We start from the raw sequence: 20,145 nt of genomic DNA, 5'->3' as shown, positions 1-20,145 counted from the left end.
GAGGCAGGGAGAGAATGAGGAGGGGAAGGGCAGAGAAAGAGGGAAAGAGAGAGAATCCCAAGCAGGCTGCATGCTGTCAGTGCAGAGCTCAATTCAGGGCTTGATCCCACGAACCGTGAGGTCATGACCTGAGCTGAAATCAAGAGCTGGACAACTGACTGAGCTACCCAAGCACACCATATGTCTGTTTTTAATGCCAGTACCATACTGTTTTGATTACTATGGTTTTATAATACAGTTTGAAATTAGGAAGTGTGACGCCTTCAGCTTTGTTTTACTTTCTCAAGATTACTTTAGCTATTTGGGGTCTTTTGTGGTTCCATATAAATTTTAGGATTGGTCTTTTGTTCTATAAAAAAAAATGCCATTGGGATTTTGATGGGGGTTGAATTAAATCTTTAGATTTAGGTAGTATGGAGATTTTCACAGTATTAATTTTTCCAGTCCATGAACATGAACTATCTATTAATTTGTGTCTTCAGTTTCTTTCATCAGTGTCTTACAGTGTTTAGCGTACAAATCTTTCCCCTCCTCAAATTTATTCTTAGATATTTTATTCTTTTTGGGTTAATTATAAATGGGATTGTTTTCTTAATTTTCTTTCTGATCATCACTCCAGCTGTGTTTGATTAGAGTTTTCCTGGTATGACTTTTTTCATCCTTTTAGTCTGCATTTTTTATAGATAAAGTGAGTTTCTGATAGAGAGCATATAATTGGTTCTTGCTTTTATATTCTAACATTTTTTGCTCATTCAGTGGAATGTTTAGACACATTTAATGCAACTATTGGTCTTTTTTGGGTTTAAGTTTATCATCTTGGTATTTGTTTATTATTTATTCTAATGGCCTTTATTCATCTTTCCTGCCTTCTTTTAGATCAATTATATTTTAGTATTCTATTTTTTTTAAATCTTCGCTATTGATTAGTTAACTATACTTCTTTACTTTCTTAGTGGTTGCCCTACTGGTTAATATATGTATCTTTAATTTATCATTGTCTGTCTTCAAATATGATTGGTTTCTTGCAGGAGGAATGACAGCAGAGAGAATTAGCTATCAAAGTGATTAGAGAGAATAGGGAAGAGAGTGATGGTGTTATTAGCAGAGTGAATGCTAATTATTAGAGATGTTGATAAATATGTCATAAGTTCTCTTACATCAAAGAGTATAGAACTAATGATAGCCTAGAAAGTGAAATATTAGGGATATGGAGAACTGATAGGAAATGGCTACTTGTGCTGCCCTCGAAGAAGGCATAGTGCATCTCCACTTACTTCCATACCTCTGTGTGTTCTCATGCAGTCATATATATTATCCCTCTTTAAAGCACTCCTGAAAGCTCAGTTACTTTTAGGTGGGAGTAGGTTTATATATTTATAATGGAGAAAAGTATATATTCAAACAACTACCTTTGATAACCCTCAGTAGTTTTAAAAAAGCATCACTGAATTCTCATGAGCTAGTTTAGAGTAGGAAGGATTCCCAGTTTTCAACTTTTGAACTTGCATCTATATACAATAAATAAAAATATGCTCTAGAGAAATTTTATGATTAACTTCAGTTTAAGGAAATAATGATTTTTTAACAATGATTTTTTTAAACAATGGTTTTTGTTTTTTTTTTTTTTTTTGCAATGTTTTCTATCTGAAATACAGGGATTTTTATAGGTGGAGAAGGACTCTTTTTGGTATTAAGGAATAGTCTGGAAAAGTGAGTGACTCAGAAGTTATTCCTACTTTGTTATGTACTTCATAATACAAAGTATGTTACTTGCCATGTTCCTTCATTACCTCTTCCTTAAAGTACATCTCATTCTCTGTTCCCTTTAGTATTCTTTAGATAAGAAATTAAACTTTATTTATGATTAAATCTTTCAACATTGAAATAGGGTTTTTTTCTGTAAGTTTTATACAGAGGAATTTTCCTTTTATGTTTGTCAGCAGAAAGAATAAAAGACCAAAATCAACATACTGTGAACAAGCAATATGAAAGAGAAAGGCAAAGACTTGCTTCTGGAATAGAAGAACTACGTACTAAGTTGATGCAAATAGAAGCTGAGAATTCTGATTTGAAGGTTAACATGGCCCACAGAACTAGTCAGTTTCAGCTGATACAAGAGGAGCTGCTGGAGAAAGCTTCAAACTCCAGCAAACTTGAAAGTGAAGTAAGCTTGAATTAGCTGTTTATATGTACTAACTTTGGAGACAAAAAAAAGGTAGAGTTTTATAAAAGTTGTATGTGTAAGTCCAGATTTATACATCAAAAGGAATTAATGGTACCACATCAGTTATAAATTCTTTTAAAATTATATTGGGAAACCTTCTGTTAAAAGTAAGAAATTACTCTCTAGTGGCTGACAGGTCTCAGATATGGTGGAACTTGTATTGTATTGCAGTCTGTTATTTCTTCCAAGTATAAGTTAATATGGCCAGGGGCACCTGGGTGACTCAGGTTAAGCATCCAACTTCAGCTTAGGTCATGATATTGTGGCTCGTGAATTTGAGCCCCACATCAGGCTCTGTGCTGACAGCTCAGAGCCTGGAGCCTGCTTTGGATTCTGTCTGTCTGTCTGTCTGCCCCTCCCCTGCTGTGCTTGTTCTCTCTCTCTCTCTCCCAAAAAAAAAAAAAAAAATGAACATTTAGGTTAATATGGCTAATACACATTTATAAGTAAAGAACTTGGATTATATAATTGGAAGAAAAGGAGTGATAATAGAGGATTTTGATTGTTAGCAAACAGCAGAATCACCTAGGAAGCTGGTTAAACATGTAGATTTTTGGGTACCATTCCAGTGATTCTGATTCAGTAGATTTAGTCCATGTAAATCTAAATTGTAGCCATTAGCTTACTTAGAAAATATCCTAGTACCCAGTGCTAATATCATCGTCAATGGGGAAAAACAGAGCTTTCCCCCTAAGGTCAAGAACAAGAGAGGAATGTCCGTTCTCACTGCTGTTATTCAACATAGTATTGGAAGTCTTAGCTTCAGCAGTTAGACAACACAAAGAAATAAAAGGCATCCAAATCAGCCAGGAGGAGGTCATACTTTAACTCTTCACAGATGACGTGGTACTCCGTATGGAAAACCCAAAAGATTCCACCAAACAAGTGCTAGAACTGATCCATGAATTCAGCAAAGTGGCAAGATATAAAATCAATGCACAGAAATCGGTTGCATTCCTGTACATCAACAATGAAGCAACAAAAAGAGAAATCAAGGAATTGATCCCATTTACAATTGCACCAAAAACCAAAAAATACCTAGGAATAAAAATAACCAAACAGGTGAAAAATCTATAAACTGAAAACTATAGAAAGCTTATGAAAGAAATTGAAGAAGACACAAAAAAGTGGAAAAAATATTCTATGCTCATGAATTGGAAGAACAAATATTGTTAAAATGTCAGTACTACCCAAAGTAATCTACATATTGAATGCAATACCTAGCAAAATAACACTGGCGTTCTTCACAGAGCTAGAACAAACAATCCTAAAATTTGTATGGAACCAGAAAAGACCCCGAATAGCCAAAGAAATCTTGAAAAAGAAAACCAGAGCTGGAGGCATCACACTCCTGGACTTCAAGCTGTACTACAAAGCTGTAATCATCAAGACAGTATGGTACTGGCACAAGAACAGACACTCAGATCAATGGAACAGAATAGAGAACCCAGAAATGGACCCACAAATGTATGGCCAACTAATCTTTGACAAAGCAGGAAAGAATATCCAATAGAATAAAGACAGTCTCTTCAGCCAGTGGTGCTGGGAAACTGGACAGCGACATGCAGAAAAATGAACGTGGACCACTTTCTTACAACCATACACAAAAATAAACTCAAAATGGATGAAAGACCTAAATGTAAGACAGGAAGCCATCAAAATCCTCGAGGAGAAAGCAGGCAAAAACCTCTTCGATCTTGACCGCAGCAACTTCTTAACATGTCTCCAGAGGCAAGGGAAACAAAAGCAAAAATGAACTATTGGGATCTCATCAAAATAAAAAGCTTCTGCACAGTGAAGGAAACAATCAGCAAAACTAAAAGGCAACCGACAGAATGGGAGGAGATATTTGCAAACGACATAAAGGTTAGATAAAGGGTTAGTATCCAAAATCTATAAAGAACTTATCAAACTCAACACCAAAAAATAAAGAATCCAGTGAAGAAATGGGCAAACGACATGAATAGACACTTCTCCAAAGAAGACATCCAGGTGGCCAACCAAACATGAAAAAATGCTCAACATTACTCATCATCAGGGAGATACAAAGCAAAACCACAATGAGATACCACCTCACACCTGTCAGAATGGTTAACATTAACAAGTCAGTCAACAACAGATGTTGATGAGAATGTAGAGAAAGAGGATCTCTTTTGCACTGCTGGTGGGAATGCAAACTGGTGCAGCCACTCTGGAAAACACTATGGAGGCTCCTCAAAAAATTAAAAATAGAACTACCCTACGACCTAGCAACTGCACTGCTAGGAATTTACCTAAGGGATACAGGTATGCTGTTTTGAAGGGGCACATGCACCCCAATGTTTATAGCAGCACTATCAACAATAGCCAAAGTATGGAAAGAGCTCAAGTATCCATTGACAGATGAATGGATAAAGAAAATGTGGTATGTATATGTATACAATGGAGTATTACTCGGCAATCAAAAAGAATGAAATCTTGCCATTTGCAACTACATGGATGGAACTAGAGGGTATTATGTTAAGCAAAATTAGTCAATTAGAGGAAGAAAAATATCATATGACTTCACTCACATGAGGACTTTAAGATGCAAAACAGATGAACATAAGAGAAGGGAAACAAAAATAATATAAAAACAGGGAAGGGGACAAAAACATAAGAGATTCTTAAATATGGAGAACAAACAGAGGGTTACTGGAGGGATTGTGGGAGGGATGATGGTCTCAATGGGTAAGAGGTATTGAGGAATCTACTCCTGAAATCATTGTTGCACTATATGCTAACTAACTTGGATGTAAATTAAAAAAATGAAATAAAATATCCTAGTACTGAGATTAATAACTTTTTAAATTACAAAATTAGCACAGTCTTGTTGAAATACAGAAAGGACAAAGAAGAAAATGCCATTAATAATTCTACCACCAGAAATAGCTACTATTAACATTTTTTTATACTAATTTCAATCTTAAATGCTACTTTTAAGAAATGGGTTAGGATGTAATCCTATTTGGACATAGGACTCAGAATTAAATAACTTATGTATTACATAGATGGAACAGTCCCTGGTCTTTCCTTCACCATTTTTCTTCTAAATTGCCGCTTATATTCAAAAGTAATTTTTAAAAATAATTTGTTTATTTCAATGTGTTTTCAGATGACAAAGAAATGTTCTCAACTTTTAACTCTAGAGAAACAGCTGGAAGAAAAAATAGTTGCTTATTCCTCTATTGCTGCAAAAAATGCAGAACTGGAACAGGAGCTTATGGTAAATATTACTGTGTGGTTACAAATTCACTGTGACTTTAATGCACTCGATTTGTGACAGCATGTTTGTTTTATTTTCGTTGTTATACAGTATACCAAATAGGAAAGCATAAATTCTAGTAAATTCTTCTGATTATTTTTTTGTTTCCATATTTTTAAGTCAATAGGCTTATATATAGCAAGTTGTTATCTGTAATTTCTTATTTTTATTCTAGTGGAAGTGAAGGAAATAATGAACTTCTTTGATATGCTTTTCAATATTTTAAAATAGTTGAAGGTTTTCATTTTGGCACAATTTTTTAAAATAACCATTTTGTCTTATGTATATGTTTAGATATTTTTGATGTTTGACATATTCACTATTGTGATTCTTAAAAAAATAGAGTACGACAGATTTAATGCTTTACTTAAGTGTTTTTATGTAAAACTTGTTCTCAGTTATATTCACATTTTTTTTGTCTTTCCTAGTCTTTATTTTTTAATATGAAATTTATTGTCACATTGGTTTCCATACAACACCCAGTGCTCATCCCAACAGGTGCTCTCCTCAATGTCAGTTACATTCTTTTAAAGTGTTTTTATATTTCTAGGAAAAGAATGAAAAGATAAGAAGTCTAGAAACCAATATCAATACAGAGCATGAGAAAATTTGTTTAGCTTTTGAAAAGGCCAAGAAAATTCATCTTGAACAGCATAAAGAAATGGAAAAGCAGATTGAAAGAGTAAGATATTATGTTTTTCCATGTAGACATAATGTATGTTTAGAATATGAATGCTGAAAAGAACCTTAACATTACTAGCTCAACTTTTTTTTTTTTTTGATAGATAAGGAAACAAAGACCTAGAAAAGTAAGTGGCAAGTAGTAGAATTAGCATCCCATTACTTCTAGATCATTTTACAATGCTTTCTTGTATAGTACTCTTGCCATTTCAGTTTTAATAATTATTTTTTGGCATGATTAAATTAAGAGTGATTTTGTAGACTCTGGTATACTAGACATAAAAATAGCTTGAAGACTGGTTGAGAGTAGAAGTGCTCTTACCGTTGAGTTGAAATTAGAGTAAGAACAAGTTAAAGAAGAAGCTGTGAGACCAAAAACATAAGACTAAGTAAAAAATACATTATTTGATGGACTTAATAGTAGAATGGAACTAATAAGAGAAAAAAAATGTGAGCTTGAAACAAAGAGCAACAGACATTACTCAGTCTGAGAAACAGGAAAAAGGATCAGAGCCTAAGGGACCTGTGCAATGATGTCAGAACTGGAACTCTATACCCATTAAAACAGTAACTCCCATTTTCCCCTCCTTTCACCCCCTAGCTACTGTCATTCTATTTTCTTCTGTCCCTATGATTTTGACTACCCTAAGTATCTCATATAAGTGAAATCATACAGTGTTTGTCTTTTTGTGACTGGCTTAATTCACTTAGCATAATATCCTAGAGGTTCATCCATGTTGTGGCATACTGCAGAATTTGTTTCCTTTATAAGAATAATATTCTATTGTATGTAAATACCACATTTTGCTTATCCATTTATCTGTCAATGGACGCTGATTGCTATGGCCAGAATTTCTAGTACTGTGTTGAATAGAAGTGAGAGGGGGCAGGGTGCCTGGGTGGCTCAGTTGGTTGTGTCAGACTTCGGCTCAGATCACAACCTCACGGTTTGTGAGTTTGAGCCCTGTGTCGGGCTCTGTGCTGACAACTCAGAGCCTAGAGCCTGCTTCAGATTCTGTGTCTCTCCTTTTGCAGCTCCCATGCTCATGCTCTGTATCTCAATATTAAATAAATGTTAAAAAAATAAAATAAAAACAAAAAAACAAAAACGAAGTGAGAGGGGACATCCTTGTTTTTTTCCTGATCTTAGAGGAAAAGCTTTCAGTCTTTCACCAATTGAGTAGGATGTTAGCTGTGGGTTTTCCTTTTTCTTTTTTTAGTGTTTGTTTATTTTTGAGAGAGAGAGAGAGAGTGGGGGGGGGGGGGTGCAAGAATGGGGGAGGGGCAGAGAGAGAGAGACAGAGACACAGAATCCAAAGCAGGCTTCAGGCTATTAGCTGTCATCACAGAGCCCCACGCAGGGCTCCAACTCACGACCTATGATATCATGACCTGAGCCGAAGTCGGACACTTAACTGACTGAACCACCCAGGGGTGCCCCGCTGTGGGTTTTCCATAAATGGCTTTTATTATATTAAGGTAGCTGTCTTTTATTCCTAGTTTGTTGAATGTTTTTCTCATGAAAGGGTTTTGAGTTTTGTCAACTTTTTTCCTGCATCAATTGAGATGATCATGTGTGGGGTTTTTTCCTTCATTTTTTTGCTATGGTACATTACATTGATTTTTAAAAATGTTTATTTATTTATTCTCAGAGAGAGAGAGAGAGCAATGAGCAGGGCAGGGGCAGAGAGAGAGAGAGAGAATCCTGAGCAGCCCTCGTGCTGTCTTCTGCACAGAGTCTGACGTGGGGCTTGATCTTATGAACCTGAGCCAAAATCCAGTTGGACGCCCAACCAACTGAACCACCCAGGTGCCCCTGTTGATTGATTTGTGTATGTTGAACCATGCTTGCATTCCAGGAATAAATCCCACTTGATCATAGTGGGATTTTTTTTTTTTTTTTACTACACTGCTGAATTTGGATTATTAGTATTATGTTGATTTTGGCATTATAAGGGATATTGGTCTGTAGTTTTCCTTTAGTGTCTTTGTCTGGTTTTGGTATCAGGTTAAAACTGGTATCAGAATTAGTTAAGGAGTGTTCTCTCTTCCTTAATTTTTTTGGAAGGGTTTGAGAAAGATTGGTATTCTTTAAATTTTCACTGGTGAAATAATTCATTGAAACTATCAGGTTCAGGGCTTTTCTTTGTTGGGAGATTTTTGATTACTGATTTAACCTCTTTACCAGATATAGATCATTCAGATTACCTATTTTTGCATGGTGTAGTCTTTGTAGGTTTTGTATTTCTAGGAATTTGTCCATTTCATCTAGATTATTCTATTTGTGGGCATACAATTATTCATAACACTCTCTCATGATCTTTTTTCTTTCTGTATAATTGGCAGTAACATCCCCACTTTCGTTTCTGATTTTGGTAATTTGGACTCTCTGTTTTTTAATCTACTCAGCTAAAGATTTGTCAACTTTGTTTACTTTTCCCAAGAACCAACTTTTCGTTTTGATATTCTTTATTCTTTTTCTGTTCTCCATTTTGTTGATCTTTACTGTAATCTTTATTATTTCCTTCCTTCAAGTAGCTTTGGGTTTAGTTTATTCTTTTTCTGATTCCTTATGTTTTGAAGTTAAGTTATTGACTTGAAATCTTTTTTGATTTTTAATGTAAACATTTATAGCTATAAATTTACCCATTAGCACTACTTTTGCTGGGTCTCTTAAGTTTTGGCAAGTTGTGTTTTTGTTTTCATTTGTCTCCTAAGTGTCTTCTAATTTCTCTTGTGAATTCTTTGACTCATTCGTTGTTTAAAAATCTGTTTAATTAATGCCACAATTTTGTGACTTTTTAAATTTTCCTTTCATTATTCACTTCTAATTTCAACTAGTTGTGGGTTGGAGAATATACTTTGTATGATATCTGTCCTTTTAAATTTGTTGAGACTTCAATTTGTGGCCTAACACGGTCTATCCTGCAAAATGTCCCCTGCACACTTGAGGAGAATGTATATTCTGGTTTGGGGTAGAGTGTTCTGTATATGTCTATTAGATCTAGTTTATTGTGTTAAAGCCTGTTTCCTGATTAATGTTCTGTCTGGTCTTCTATTATTGTGAGTGGGGTATTGAAGTCCAACTATTTTTTTAGAACTCTGTTTTTCCCTTCAATTCTGTCAATTTTTGCCTCATATATTTTAATGATCTGTCATTACATGAATAAATTTTATAGTTGTTATATCTCACTCTGTTTTGAATCTTTTAGTAATATGTAATGTCTTTCTTTGTCTCTTATAACCTTTTCTGATTTAAAGTCTATTTTGTCTGATATTTGTGTAGGTACTCCTGCTCTCTTTTATTATTTGCATGGAGTATCTTTTTCCATCCTTTCACTTCTAACATGTTTGCATCTTTGGATCTTAAGTGAGTCTCTTGTAGACAGCATATACAGTTGACCCTTGAACAACATGAGTTTGAACTGCATGGATCCATTTATTTGTGGATTTTTTTATAGCAGTACTGTAAATGTATTTCGCTTCCTTATGATTTTTTTAAGAACATTTTTCCCTGGCTTACTTTAAGAATACATGTAACATGTAAGATACATGTAAGATACATGTAACACACAAAATATGTGTTAATCAACTGTTTACGTTATTGGTAAGGCTTTGATTAACAGTAGGCTATTAGTAGTTACATTTTTATGGAGTCAAAAGTTATACACAGATTTTTTTTTTTTTTAATGTTTATTTTTGAGACGGAGACAAGAGTGCAAGCAGGGGAGTGGCAGAGAGAGAGGGAGACAGAATCCGAGCAGGCTCCAGGCTCTGAACTGCCAGCATGGAGCCCAATGCAGGGCTCGAACTCAAAAGCTATGAGATCATGACCTGAGCAGAAGTTGGACGCTCAACTGACTGAGCCACCCAGTCACCCAGAAATTATACACACATTTTTTACTGCACAGGAGAGCAGGCCTCCTAACCCTATATTGTTCAAGGGTCAGCTGTAGTTGGATCGTGTTATTATCCATTCTGCCAGTCTCTGTCTTTTGATTGGAGAGTTTAATCCATTTACATTTAAAGTAAATACTGATAGGGGGTGTTTTACTTTTGTCATCATGTTATTTGTTTTCTATATGCTTTATAGTTATTTTGTCCTTTCTTTCCTACATTACTGTATATTTTTGAATTTAGTTGATTTTTTTGTAGTGAAATTTTAAAATTCTTTTCTTATTTCCTTTTTTGAATTTTGTATTGCTATTTTTTTGGTGTGGTTGTCATGAGTATTACATTTAACAATCTAAAGTTACATTATTCTAATTTGAATTTATACCAGCCTGACTTAAGTAACATACACAAACTCAGTTCTTTTACAGCTCCATTTTCACCTCTTTCTATTGTCGATGTCACAGAATTACTTCTTTACATATTGTGTACCCTAAAACATAAGCTAATGATTCTTTCAAATGCATTAGTCTTTTAAATTACGTAGAAGAGGGGCGCCTGGGTGGCTCAGTTGGTTAAGCAGCCGACTTCGGCTCAGGTCATGATCTCACTGTCTGTGAGTTCGAGCCCCGTGTCGGGCTCTGTGCTGACAGCTCAGAGCCTGGAGCCTGTTTCAGATTCTGTGTCTCCCTCTCTCTGACCCTCCCCCGTTCATGCTCTGTCTCTCTCTGTCTCAAAAATAAATAAACGTTAAAAAAAAAATTTAAATTATGTAGAAGAGTTGTAATTACAAGTCAAACTTATACTAGTTTTTACACTAATTTTTTTAATCCTTTTTTATAATTTTTTAAAGCTTATTTCTGAGAGAGAAAGAGTATGAGCTGGGGAGGGGCAGATACAGAGGGAGAGAGAGAGAGAGGCTCCGCACTGTCAGCACAGAATTAACACGGGGCTCACACTCACAAACTGTGAGATCATGACTGAGTTGAAATCAAGAGTCAGATGCTTAATGACTGAGCCACCCAGGCTCATCCCTAATTGTTTTTTTTTCTTTAAATATATTAGTCTCTTAAATTCTATAGAAAACAAAAAATGCAATTATAAACCATTGTTGGAGTAATACTAGCTTTTATAATTGCCCATGCAGTTATCTTTATTGAGATTTTTTATTTCTCCATATGGCTTTGAATTACTGTCTAGTGTCCTTTCATTTCACTTTGTAGAACTCCCTTGAGCATTTCTGGTGAGGTGTATCTAGTGGTCACAAACTCCCTCAGCATTTATTTCTCTGGGGATGTCTTAATTTCTGCCTCAAAAGGACAGTTTTGCCAGATAATAGGATTCTTGGTGGACATTTTGTTTTTTGGTTTCTTTTTTTTTCAATATATCAACATATTGTCTTTGGGCTTCCAAAGTTTCTGATGAGATCTGCTTGTAAGGTTATTGTGGATCCTTTATATGTGATTATTCACTTATCTCTTGCTGCTTTCTAGATTCTTTGTCTTTTGAGAGTTTGATTATAATGTGTCTTGGTGTTCCCTTCGAGTTCCTCTTTCTTGGAGTTGAGATTTTTGGATGTTTATATCCATATCTTTCATTAAATTTAGACATTTTCAGTCATTATTTCTTCAAATATTCTTAATGTCCCTTTTTCTCTTTCTTCTCCTCCCATGATCTGTGTTTAGGTCCACTTGATGGTGTCCCAACTGGTCCTTTAGGCTCTGTTCACTTTTCTTCCATCTTTATTTGTTCTCCCTCTAATTTGTTGTTTGATTATTTTCATTTGAATGTTTTCACAGTTCCTTGGTTTTTATATTTTGTATTTAGCTTTGTTCTGCCATGTTTTCATTATATATGTGTACATGTGTTTATATATATATGTATATATCACATACATAATTTTTTACATGTGTGTGTAATATACACATATATTCATATACACATATCAGTAATCTCCTATTTTGTCTTCACAAAAGTCTTTTGAAAGTTTGATAACACCAATTATTGATGAAGTTGTGGGAGTGAGAATCTTACATGTTTCTTTTTTTTTAAATTTTTTTAAATGTTTGTGTATTTTTGAGATAGAGGGAGAGACACTGTGTGAGTGGGGGAGGGGCAGAGAGAGAGAAAAAGACAGACAGACAGAATCCGAAGCAGGCTCCAGTCTCTGATCTGTCAGCACAGAGCCCAATGTGGGGCTGGAACTCACTAGCCATGAGATCATGACCTCAGCCAAAGTTGGACACTCAACTGACTGAGCCACCCAGGCACCCCAAGAATCTTATGTATTTCTAATCAAAACATAAATTTAGATGCACTTTGAAGAGAAATATCTAATGAAATTGGAAATGTGGAAAGTCCACTTCTAGGTGGTCTATTCTAAAGAAACTAATACATGTACATAAAGAGACATGTACACAGGATGTTTTGTAACATTGTTGTGATGGTGAAAAATAGAATATCAGACTGTTCTTGAGTAGAAGACAAGCTGTAGTTTGTTGTTACAGTGGAGTACTGTACCATTATAAAAAGCAATGAACTAGGGGTGCCTGGGTGGCTCACTTGGGTAAGCTTTCAACTCTTGATTTCACCTTAGGTCAGGATCTCACGGTTCATGGGATCAGGCCCTACATCAGGCTCTGCACTGACAGCACGGATTCTGCTTGGGATTCTCTCTCCCTCCCTCTCTGCTTCTCCCAACCTTGTGTGCACACACTTTATCTTTCTCAAAGTAAATAAACTTAAAAAAAAAACAAAAACAATGAACTAGATCCACATATGCATGCATGGATAAATATCCAGGGATAATTAGCTAAACAATATTGAGTGAAAAAACCAAGTTGCTAAAACTTGCAGAAGTATTGATATTGTTTATGTAAATTTTCAAAACAGAAATACATTACATATTGTTCATAGACCTACATATGTAGTAAAAGCACAAAAAACATTTGTGAGAAACATACCAGAGAGTGATAGACCAATTTCAGTAGTAGAGTTGACCTTCCAATAACATAGGGGTTAGGGGCACCAACCCCCTGCACAGTCAAAAATGTGGATTCAACTTTTGACTCCCACAAAACTTGACTGCTAACAGCCTAATCTTGACCAGAAACCTTACTGAAAACAAAATAGTCAGCTAACTCATATCTTGTAGGTTACAGGTATTGTATAATGTATTCTTAACAATCAAGCCAGAGAAAAGAAAATGTTATTAAGAAAATCATAAGGAAGAGGAAAAATGCATTTATAGTCCTATACTATAAAAAATCCTCATATAAGTCAACCTGTGCAGTTCAAAGGCCACGTTGGTCAAAGGCCAACTGTATTGATGAGGGAGGAAATCAGCTGTATTGATGAGGAATAAGACCTGGCCATGTGATTTCATTTCTTCTCTCAAGGGAGAGAAACTGAAGGAAATTCGGCAAAATGCAAAAATCTATGTAATTTCAGTAGTAATTTAACATATGAATATTGTATTCTTTTCTATATATTTAAAATGTTTCTTAATTTTTAAAAAATTATATGAAATTAATAGATCCTGTTTTTACATTTAGCTTGAATCTCAACTAGAGAAAAAAGACCAACAGTTTAAAGAACAAGAAAAGACTATGTCCATTTTGCAGCAAGATATAATATGTAAACAACATCATCTTGAATCACTAGACAGACTCTTGACGGAAAGCAAAGGGGTAAAATCATCTTTGTAAAAGTGTTCTTTAAAAGCTAATACTTTGTTTCTGTAACCTGCCTTTAATTCTAATTAAATCAATTGCTTAACAGCCCAATAGTAATGCTAAAATTAAAATATTTATACATGTACTTATATTTTTGCTACCAATCTGTGTGTTTTCAGGAAATGGAAAAGGAAAACATTAAGAAAGATGAAGCTTTGAGAGCATTACAGAACCAAGTATCTGAAGAAACAATCAAGGCTAGTATGCTAAATTTTTAAACTTTATTCTTAAATGGAGACATTCCTGTAAGCTTTTTTACTTTTCTCTATAAATTGTAAAAATTATTCAGATAAAAATTAGCAGGTAAAGATTTTACCTGACTCAGTGAACTTAGTTTCTGTAAATATATTTTCTTCAGTGTGAATTATGATCTTAATTATTTGATTGTTGGTAATCTGTTTGTGGATTCTCTAACACCCCCCCCCCTTTTTTTTGCCTTAAGAAAGATTACTTTTGTAACAGTACTTATTATTAACAGTACTTATTTTAACAGTACTGCTCATTAACATTACCAGTAAAGAATTAACAGAGAAAGTGAAGGGAGATCAATCTACAAGTAGTCCAGTTTTGCTTCTTTTTTACCAGTTCTGCTACAAGATTAATTAGGGGATAAAATTTGAATTTTTAGATAAAATACAGTTTTTGACTAGTCTGTCTTCACGGTTAAAAGCATGGGCTTTGGAGCTAAATTGACTTGATTTTGAATGCTTAGTAGTTGACTTTAACCCTCGCTGGGTTATTAAAGCTCTTTGAACTTTAACTTTTTCATCTGTAAAATACGGATAACAGTATTCTGGAAGAGGGTCACATGTGAAAAGTAAATGAAATGAAGTACATATAATGCTTAGCGTATACTCAGTTATTCCAAGTTTGGTAAGTAATTACTATATATTCCGTATTTTTCCTTTGCATTTTTAGTGTTAAAAATAGGTCCAAACATGCTGATGTTATTCTGTCATATATGGCTTGAATATAAAGGATATTTTAAAAATCCAGTGTTATTTTTGACCAGTATTCTGTTTTTAATCCATTTTGTGACCCAGTATGCCCATGTAAACACAATAGTATGTTTATCCATAACTTTCATATAGTATTCTCCAAAACTTGTAACATATAATGCCATATCCATTCATTTCCTCATGTAAAAGTAACCTCTAAGATCATTAACATGAAAAAGTTGTAAGCATGAAATAATTTCATTAAATAAAATCTGTATTGCCACTTCTGTTTTTAATTAAATGACCTAACACATCTAGCCAATCATCTAGTAATTTATTTCCATATGTTAATAACCAGATATTAAAATCAATAAGAGAATAAATTATCATATTGGGTTTTATTCCCTTAATAGCTTTAATAGGTTTGATGTTATTCGGGCAAATGTCAAAATGAGGAAAAAATATAGAAGCAATGTTCCTATCACTATACCAAATTTGACATACTGGATATTTGTAGCAACAATAGGATATTTGAAATCTAGTTCTCTTCTTACTGATTATATCATTACTACCTTCCTTTTTTGACTTTTGGCCATGTGCCTGTACATACATTAATTTGTTCTTTGCATAAAAAATTTTGGATTTTGTTTTTAAAGTAACCAATTGAAGGTTATATTCTTATAATCAGTACATTCTTGAAAAATGCAATCAATCCAACTGTTTAACAAAGGAAATACAAAGGTAACTAATGAAATCATAGAATTATGAATTTTCTACCTGTAGTGTAGGAAAGTTATAAGAATCAATTTAAAGTTATATCACCTATGAGAGTATGATTAATGAGAACTAGAAGATTGATGGGAAAATTCTGAATAGGTAACAAGAAACCAATAAATTAAAGCAATTATGTTACCTGCTGTTAAATAAAAAATTGAGAAGGTGCTTATTAGATTTAGGGATTTTGTTTATTTGTTTTCTCTTGATTGCTTTTATATTCCACTCTGGAATTTTTTTTCTTCCCAAGGAAAGTCAGAACTGGAAAAAAAATAAACAACAAAAAAAGAACTTAGCTGCTTTTGTTTAAGAAAGTTAGACTAGAGGGGCGCCTGGGTGGCTTAGTCGGTTGAGCATCCAACTTCGGCTCAGGTTGTGATCTGGTGGTTTGTGGGTTTGAGCCCCGCATTTGGCTGTATGCTATCAGCACAGGGCCTGTTTCAGATCCTCTGTCTCCCTCTTCCACCTTAATATTTAAACTTGCATCTCCTCTGAGCAGAAACTTTCTCCTACATCTGTACAGCACTTTTATATACCAGAGAAAGTAAAAATTAATCAGCAACATCATTCAACACATAGTCTGTACTGAAATTTTTCTGATTATTTAAAATTGTTCTTTATAGCCTTCTACTCAAAGCATGGTCTATGGACCAGCAGCATCAACATCACCTAGGAACTTGTGAACAGAATTTCATCTGTGCCCCAGACCTCCTGAACAGAATTGGGACTAAGGTGAAGCAAGTGAGTTGCTTCTGGTGCACAACTTAACGAGATGCTTACTCTCAGGGTTATGTAAGTGGAGGGCTGGTGCTTGGCATGACCCTGAGAGTTAGTGCCTCCTTAAATTTTGAACACATGTCTCCTGTCTTACCCTAATCCTGGCCCTTCTACTGAATCTTAATCTGTATTTGAGTAGGGTGCCCAGGTGATTTGTATGCCCATTAAAACCTTGAGAAACACTACTTCAGCTTGTTCTTTTTCTTTTTCCAATCTAGGATTCAATTATAATTACATGTTACATCTGGCACTTTAGATTTCCTTAAACTCACTTACTCCTTCTATTCTTCCTGATACTGAATCTTCTGAAAAGTGTAGGTCAGCTAGAATACCACATGAGTTATATTGTGCTCTTCTATTGCTTCCTATCTGGAAGCACATGTCAGACCACCCCATTATTGGCATTGACAATACTGACATGTTTTTTAAGCTAATTATTGCCAGATCTCACCATGTTAAGGACACAGTTTTTTCCTATATAATTAATAAACAAAATGTGGGGTGATTCTTTCAGGCAGTATGAATGTCCTGCTCCTCAACAACCTTATAACCAATGGTTTTAACATCTAGTGATAAATCTTGCCAGAATTAGTTTTTACACTGTTAATTATCAGGTATGATATTCTTGCAGAGTCATAGATTTTATTTTTTCTCTGCATATGGGAGATGATACAAGTACCAGTGCTCGTTCTCATGCTTCAGAAAGAAAACCGATAAGTATTTATACCTTTCATAAAACAAATGTTAATTTAAAAATTATTACTAGGGCAACAATTTGTTAACAAGGATAATCTTTCAAAATTATAAACTTTTTAGCTATTAATGGTTATATTCACAGGCTATAGGGACAATCTTCAAAAACTGTCTTTCAAGATTCTCTATTTAGAAATAAGAGTTGTGAGGATAATTTCATGATGTAGAATAAATAGTATCTGCCAGAAGAGGCATTTTTCTCTTTTTCTTAAGATTATTTTTACACCTTCAAGATGACTTACAAGAATGCTGTTGGTATTAGAGGGGGAAAAAAACACTCCTGAGAAGCTCAAAATTACACCAAGAAAGGAGCAAAAGAAGAATCTTATTGACAGATGGGCTGTGGAGCACATGTGCAAATTGTGGCCCTTGAACTAATTTTTGTGAAAAAAAATTATTGAAAGTGGGTTGCTCTTTGCCCATTTACTCTTTAAGGCAGTGTAAAGCATCTGCAGCTGTGTCAACGCTTGAACTAAGTTACATTGCTGCCTTTTTGAAAATATTTTCAGATTTAGAGCAAATGCAGCCATCTCCTAAGTTTCTTTTTTTTCCCTAGCTAACAAAAGCATTTTTATTTCTTAGTGACTTCAGCATATTCAGAATATTCACACCAATGCATTATTAGCACAGTACACCAGTGTATGCTCATTTTACTATTTTTCTTGATCAAAGGAGCTTAAAGAATAGGCTTAAATATTGCTTACCTTTTTAGGTAAATATTAAATATTTTAGGGTGTTTGGCTTACAGGTTTTTGACAATTGGCCCCAGTCTGTCTTTCCAATCTAATCTCCCATAAATTGATTCTCTTCATACCCTAAACTACCAACTTCGCACCATTTCCTTTCATTGTCTTGTCTCTGAAAATATTCCCTCTTCCTGGAATGCCCTTCTTTACTTGTTCATGTTCTATATGTTCTTCAGGATTCCAGTCTCTGGTTTCCTAAATTTGTAATGAAAAATTAGTTTTCTACATAAATCTTTTCTGTGATAGCATTTTGTATTCTAAGCTGGACTGTGTATTCACTGTTTGAAGCAGTTAGGTAACATGAGGAGATAAATCTGTAAAATATTGAGCACATAATAAACGCTCATTAATATTAATATTAGTTGACTTTCCTTTTCCTTTTTTTTTTTTTTTTTTTGCTTTTTTCCTGCTTAGGTCAGACAACTAGATTCAGCACTAGAAATGTGTAAGGAAGAACTTGCCTTGCATTTGAATCAATTGGAAGGAAATAAGGAAAAGTTTGAAAAACAGCTAAAGAAGAAATCTGAAGAGGTAAATTAACATTTTTGTTAAATAGCATATTTTCCAAGTGATTTCTTTTTGAGATATTTTTAAGATTGTTTAAAAGTATGTCTTTATGTAGCTGATGAAAAAATCTTTCCATTAAAATGTAAATCCCAATTTTATATTCTTTATGAAACAATTCACTGCAACACAAAATATGACACCTTAAAATGCTGATTCTTTTATCTATTTTTAGGGAATCATAAGATTAAATTATTATTAATATCACAGATTAACTCTAAAATGATTAACTTTAAAATATTATTTTAGATTTAGAATTATAAAATTCTTCAAATTTTCTTCCATTTTGATTTTGCTACTTCTGGTTGTCTAAAGGGTTAAAAATTAGGTTTAGAAATTCGACTTTCTCTATTGAGATGAGTTTTTAAGATACTGGATAGATGATTCAAGTTATCTTATTCATCTCTATATCCTCAGTGTCTACCACTTTGCTTTCAACATAATATGTACTCACTAAATGTTTGCTCAAGGGGATAATCTTAGTGAAGAATTCCTTTATTTCTTTGTTAGAATTTATAATACAAATTTAAATAAGTTATATTTTAAAATATAAATTAAAGATAAGCTTTGAACCTTAAATTCATGTTCATAATCGTCCCCAACAAATTCTCATCAAAGTTGACTAGAATATATTCAGCCAGTTTCAGCCAGAAAAACAGAATCCTTTGTGTATCATTAAAATAGAATTTTATGCAGAGAATTAGATACATATATCATGGAAGAGGGGAGAAGCAAACAAAGCATGGTAAAGTGACTCAGAGATTATCGTAAGAAAGGACCTACTATGGGGCGCCTTGGTGGCTCAGTCATTTAAGCATTAAGCGTCTGACTTCAGCTTGGGTCATGATCTCACAGTTCATGAGTTCGAGCCCCCGTGTCAGGCTCTGCACTGACAGCCCAGAGCCTGGGGCTTGCTTCAGATTCTGTATCTCCTCTATCTGCCCCTCCCCTGCTCATGCTCATCTCTCTCCCTCCCTCCCTCTTTCTCTCTCTGTCTCGCTCTCTAAAATAAATAAACATTTAAAAAAAAAGAAAAGAGAAAGGACCTACTACCATCATCAGGGATAGAGGAATATCAGGCAGAAATGGTGGACTATAGTACAGAAGTAGGACTGCCTAGTGAGCTAGGGCCACAAAGAAGGAGTCTGTCTAGTTAAAGCTGATACTGTAGAGGAAGAGAACTGCTACAGGTCCCTCACATTGGCTAAATGTTTCTATTACCCAGAGGGGAATTTCCTGCAAAACATGGAGCAGAGCAGGGGGAAAGCAGACACAGATCTAAAAACAGGTATATAGTTGACCAGCACTCCACACTTAGGTGTATCACATAATTATATAAGTTTAGAGGTTAAAAAAGGAAATCTTCATATTTCATATGGTCCTGCCTTCTTCCTTCCATGCCCCTCCATGAAGGCTTTTATAGCATCTTTGACAGACAGGCATGTATTTCTCCACTGCAGTATACGGAATTTGAATTGCCTAAACTATAGATACTTTGACTTCTTAAAATAGAAATATTTTATTTTATTAAAGATATATTTATTTTTATTTTACTGTGAACTTCTTTAAAACATTATTTAGACATTTATTCGATAGCCTTCATTATACTTCAGTGTAAATGGACTTGACAGAGATGGAATCTGGAGACAGGCAGTGTTTGTAACAAGGGGATTTGTTGAGCTTTAGACTTTGTGTTCTCAGAAACCGAATCAGTGAGTAGGGTGGATAATAGACAGTTATCTAAAATGAACAGAATTATTTTCAAAATGGCTGGCAATAT

The 20,145-nt window shown here is 34.4% G+C and overlaps 1 protein-coding gene across 5 annotated transcripts in view; it reads left to right on the top strand.

The window, feature by feature from the left end:
* Window positions 1–20,145, top strand: part of CCDC18 (coiled-coil domain containing 18) — a 115,234-nt gene that overhangs the window by 36,498 nt on the left and 58,591 nt on the right. For 4 of the 5 annotated variants that reach the window (XM_019437957.2, XM_019437954.2, XM_019437950.2 and 1 more), the window contains exons 13-18: window positions 1,941–2,164; window positions 5,358–5,468; window positions 6,058–6,189; window positions 13,634–13,768; window positions 13,933–14,010; window positions 18,216–18,332. In XM_019437957.2, coding sequence (XP_019293502.2) covers window positions 1,941–2,164; window positions 5,358–5,468; window positions 6,058–6,189; window positions 13,634–13,768; window positions 13,933–14,010; window positions 18,216–18,332 — 797 coding nt within the window. The remainder of the gene's footprint in view (window positions 1–1,940; window positions 2,165–5,357; window positions 5,469–6,057; window positions 6,190–13,633; window positions 13,769–13,932; window positions 14,011–18,215; window positions 18,333–20,145) is intronic. The other variant, XM_019437953.2, reaches the window with a different exon arrangement.

This window comes from Panthera pardus, unplaced genomic scaffold (genome assembly GCF_024362965.1).
Source record: "Panthera pardus isolate Hobbes unplaced genomic scaffold, ASM2436296v1 HiC_scaffold_11, whole genome shotgun sequence".
NCBI classification, from domain to species: Eukaryota; Metazoa; Chordata; class Mammalia; order Carnivora; family Felidae; genus Panthera; species Panthera pardus.
The sequence above is the reverse complement of the archived record's forward strand: the minus strand, read 5'-3'. Positions and strand labels throughout refer to the sequence as shown.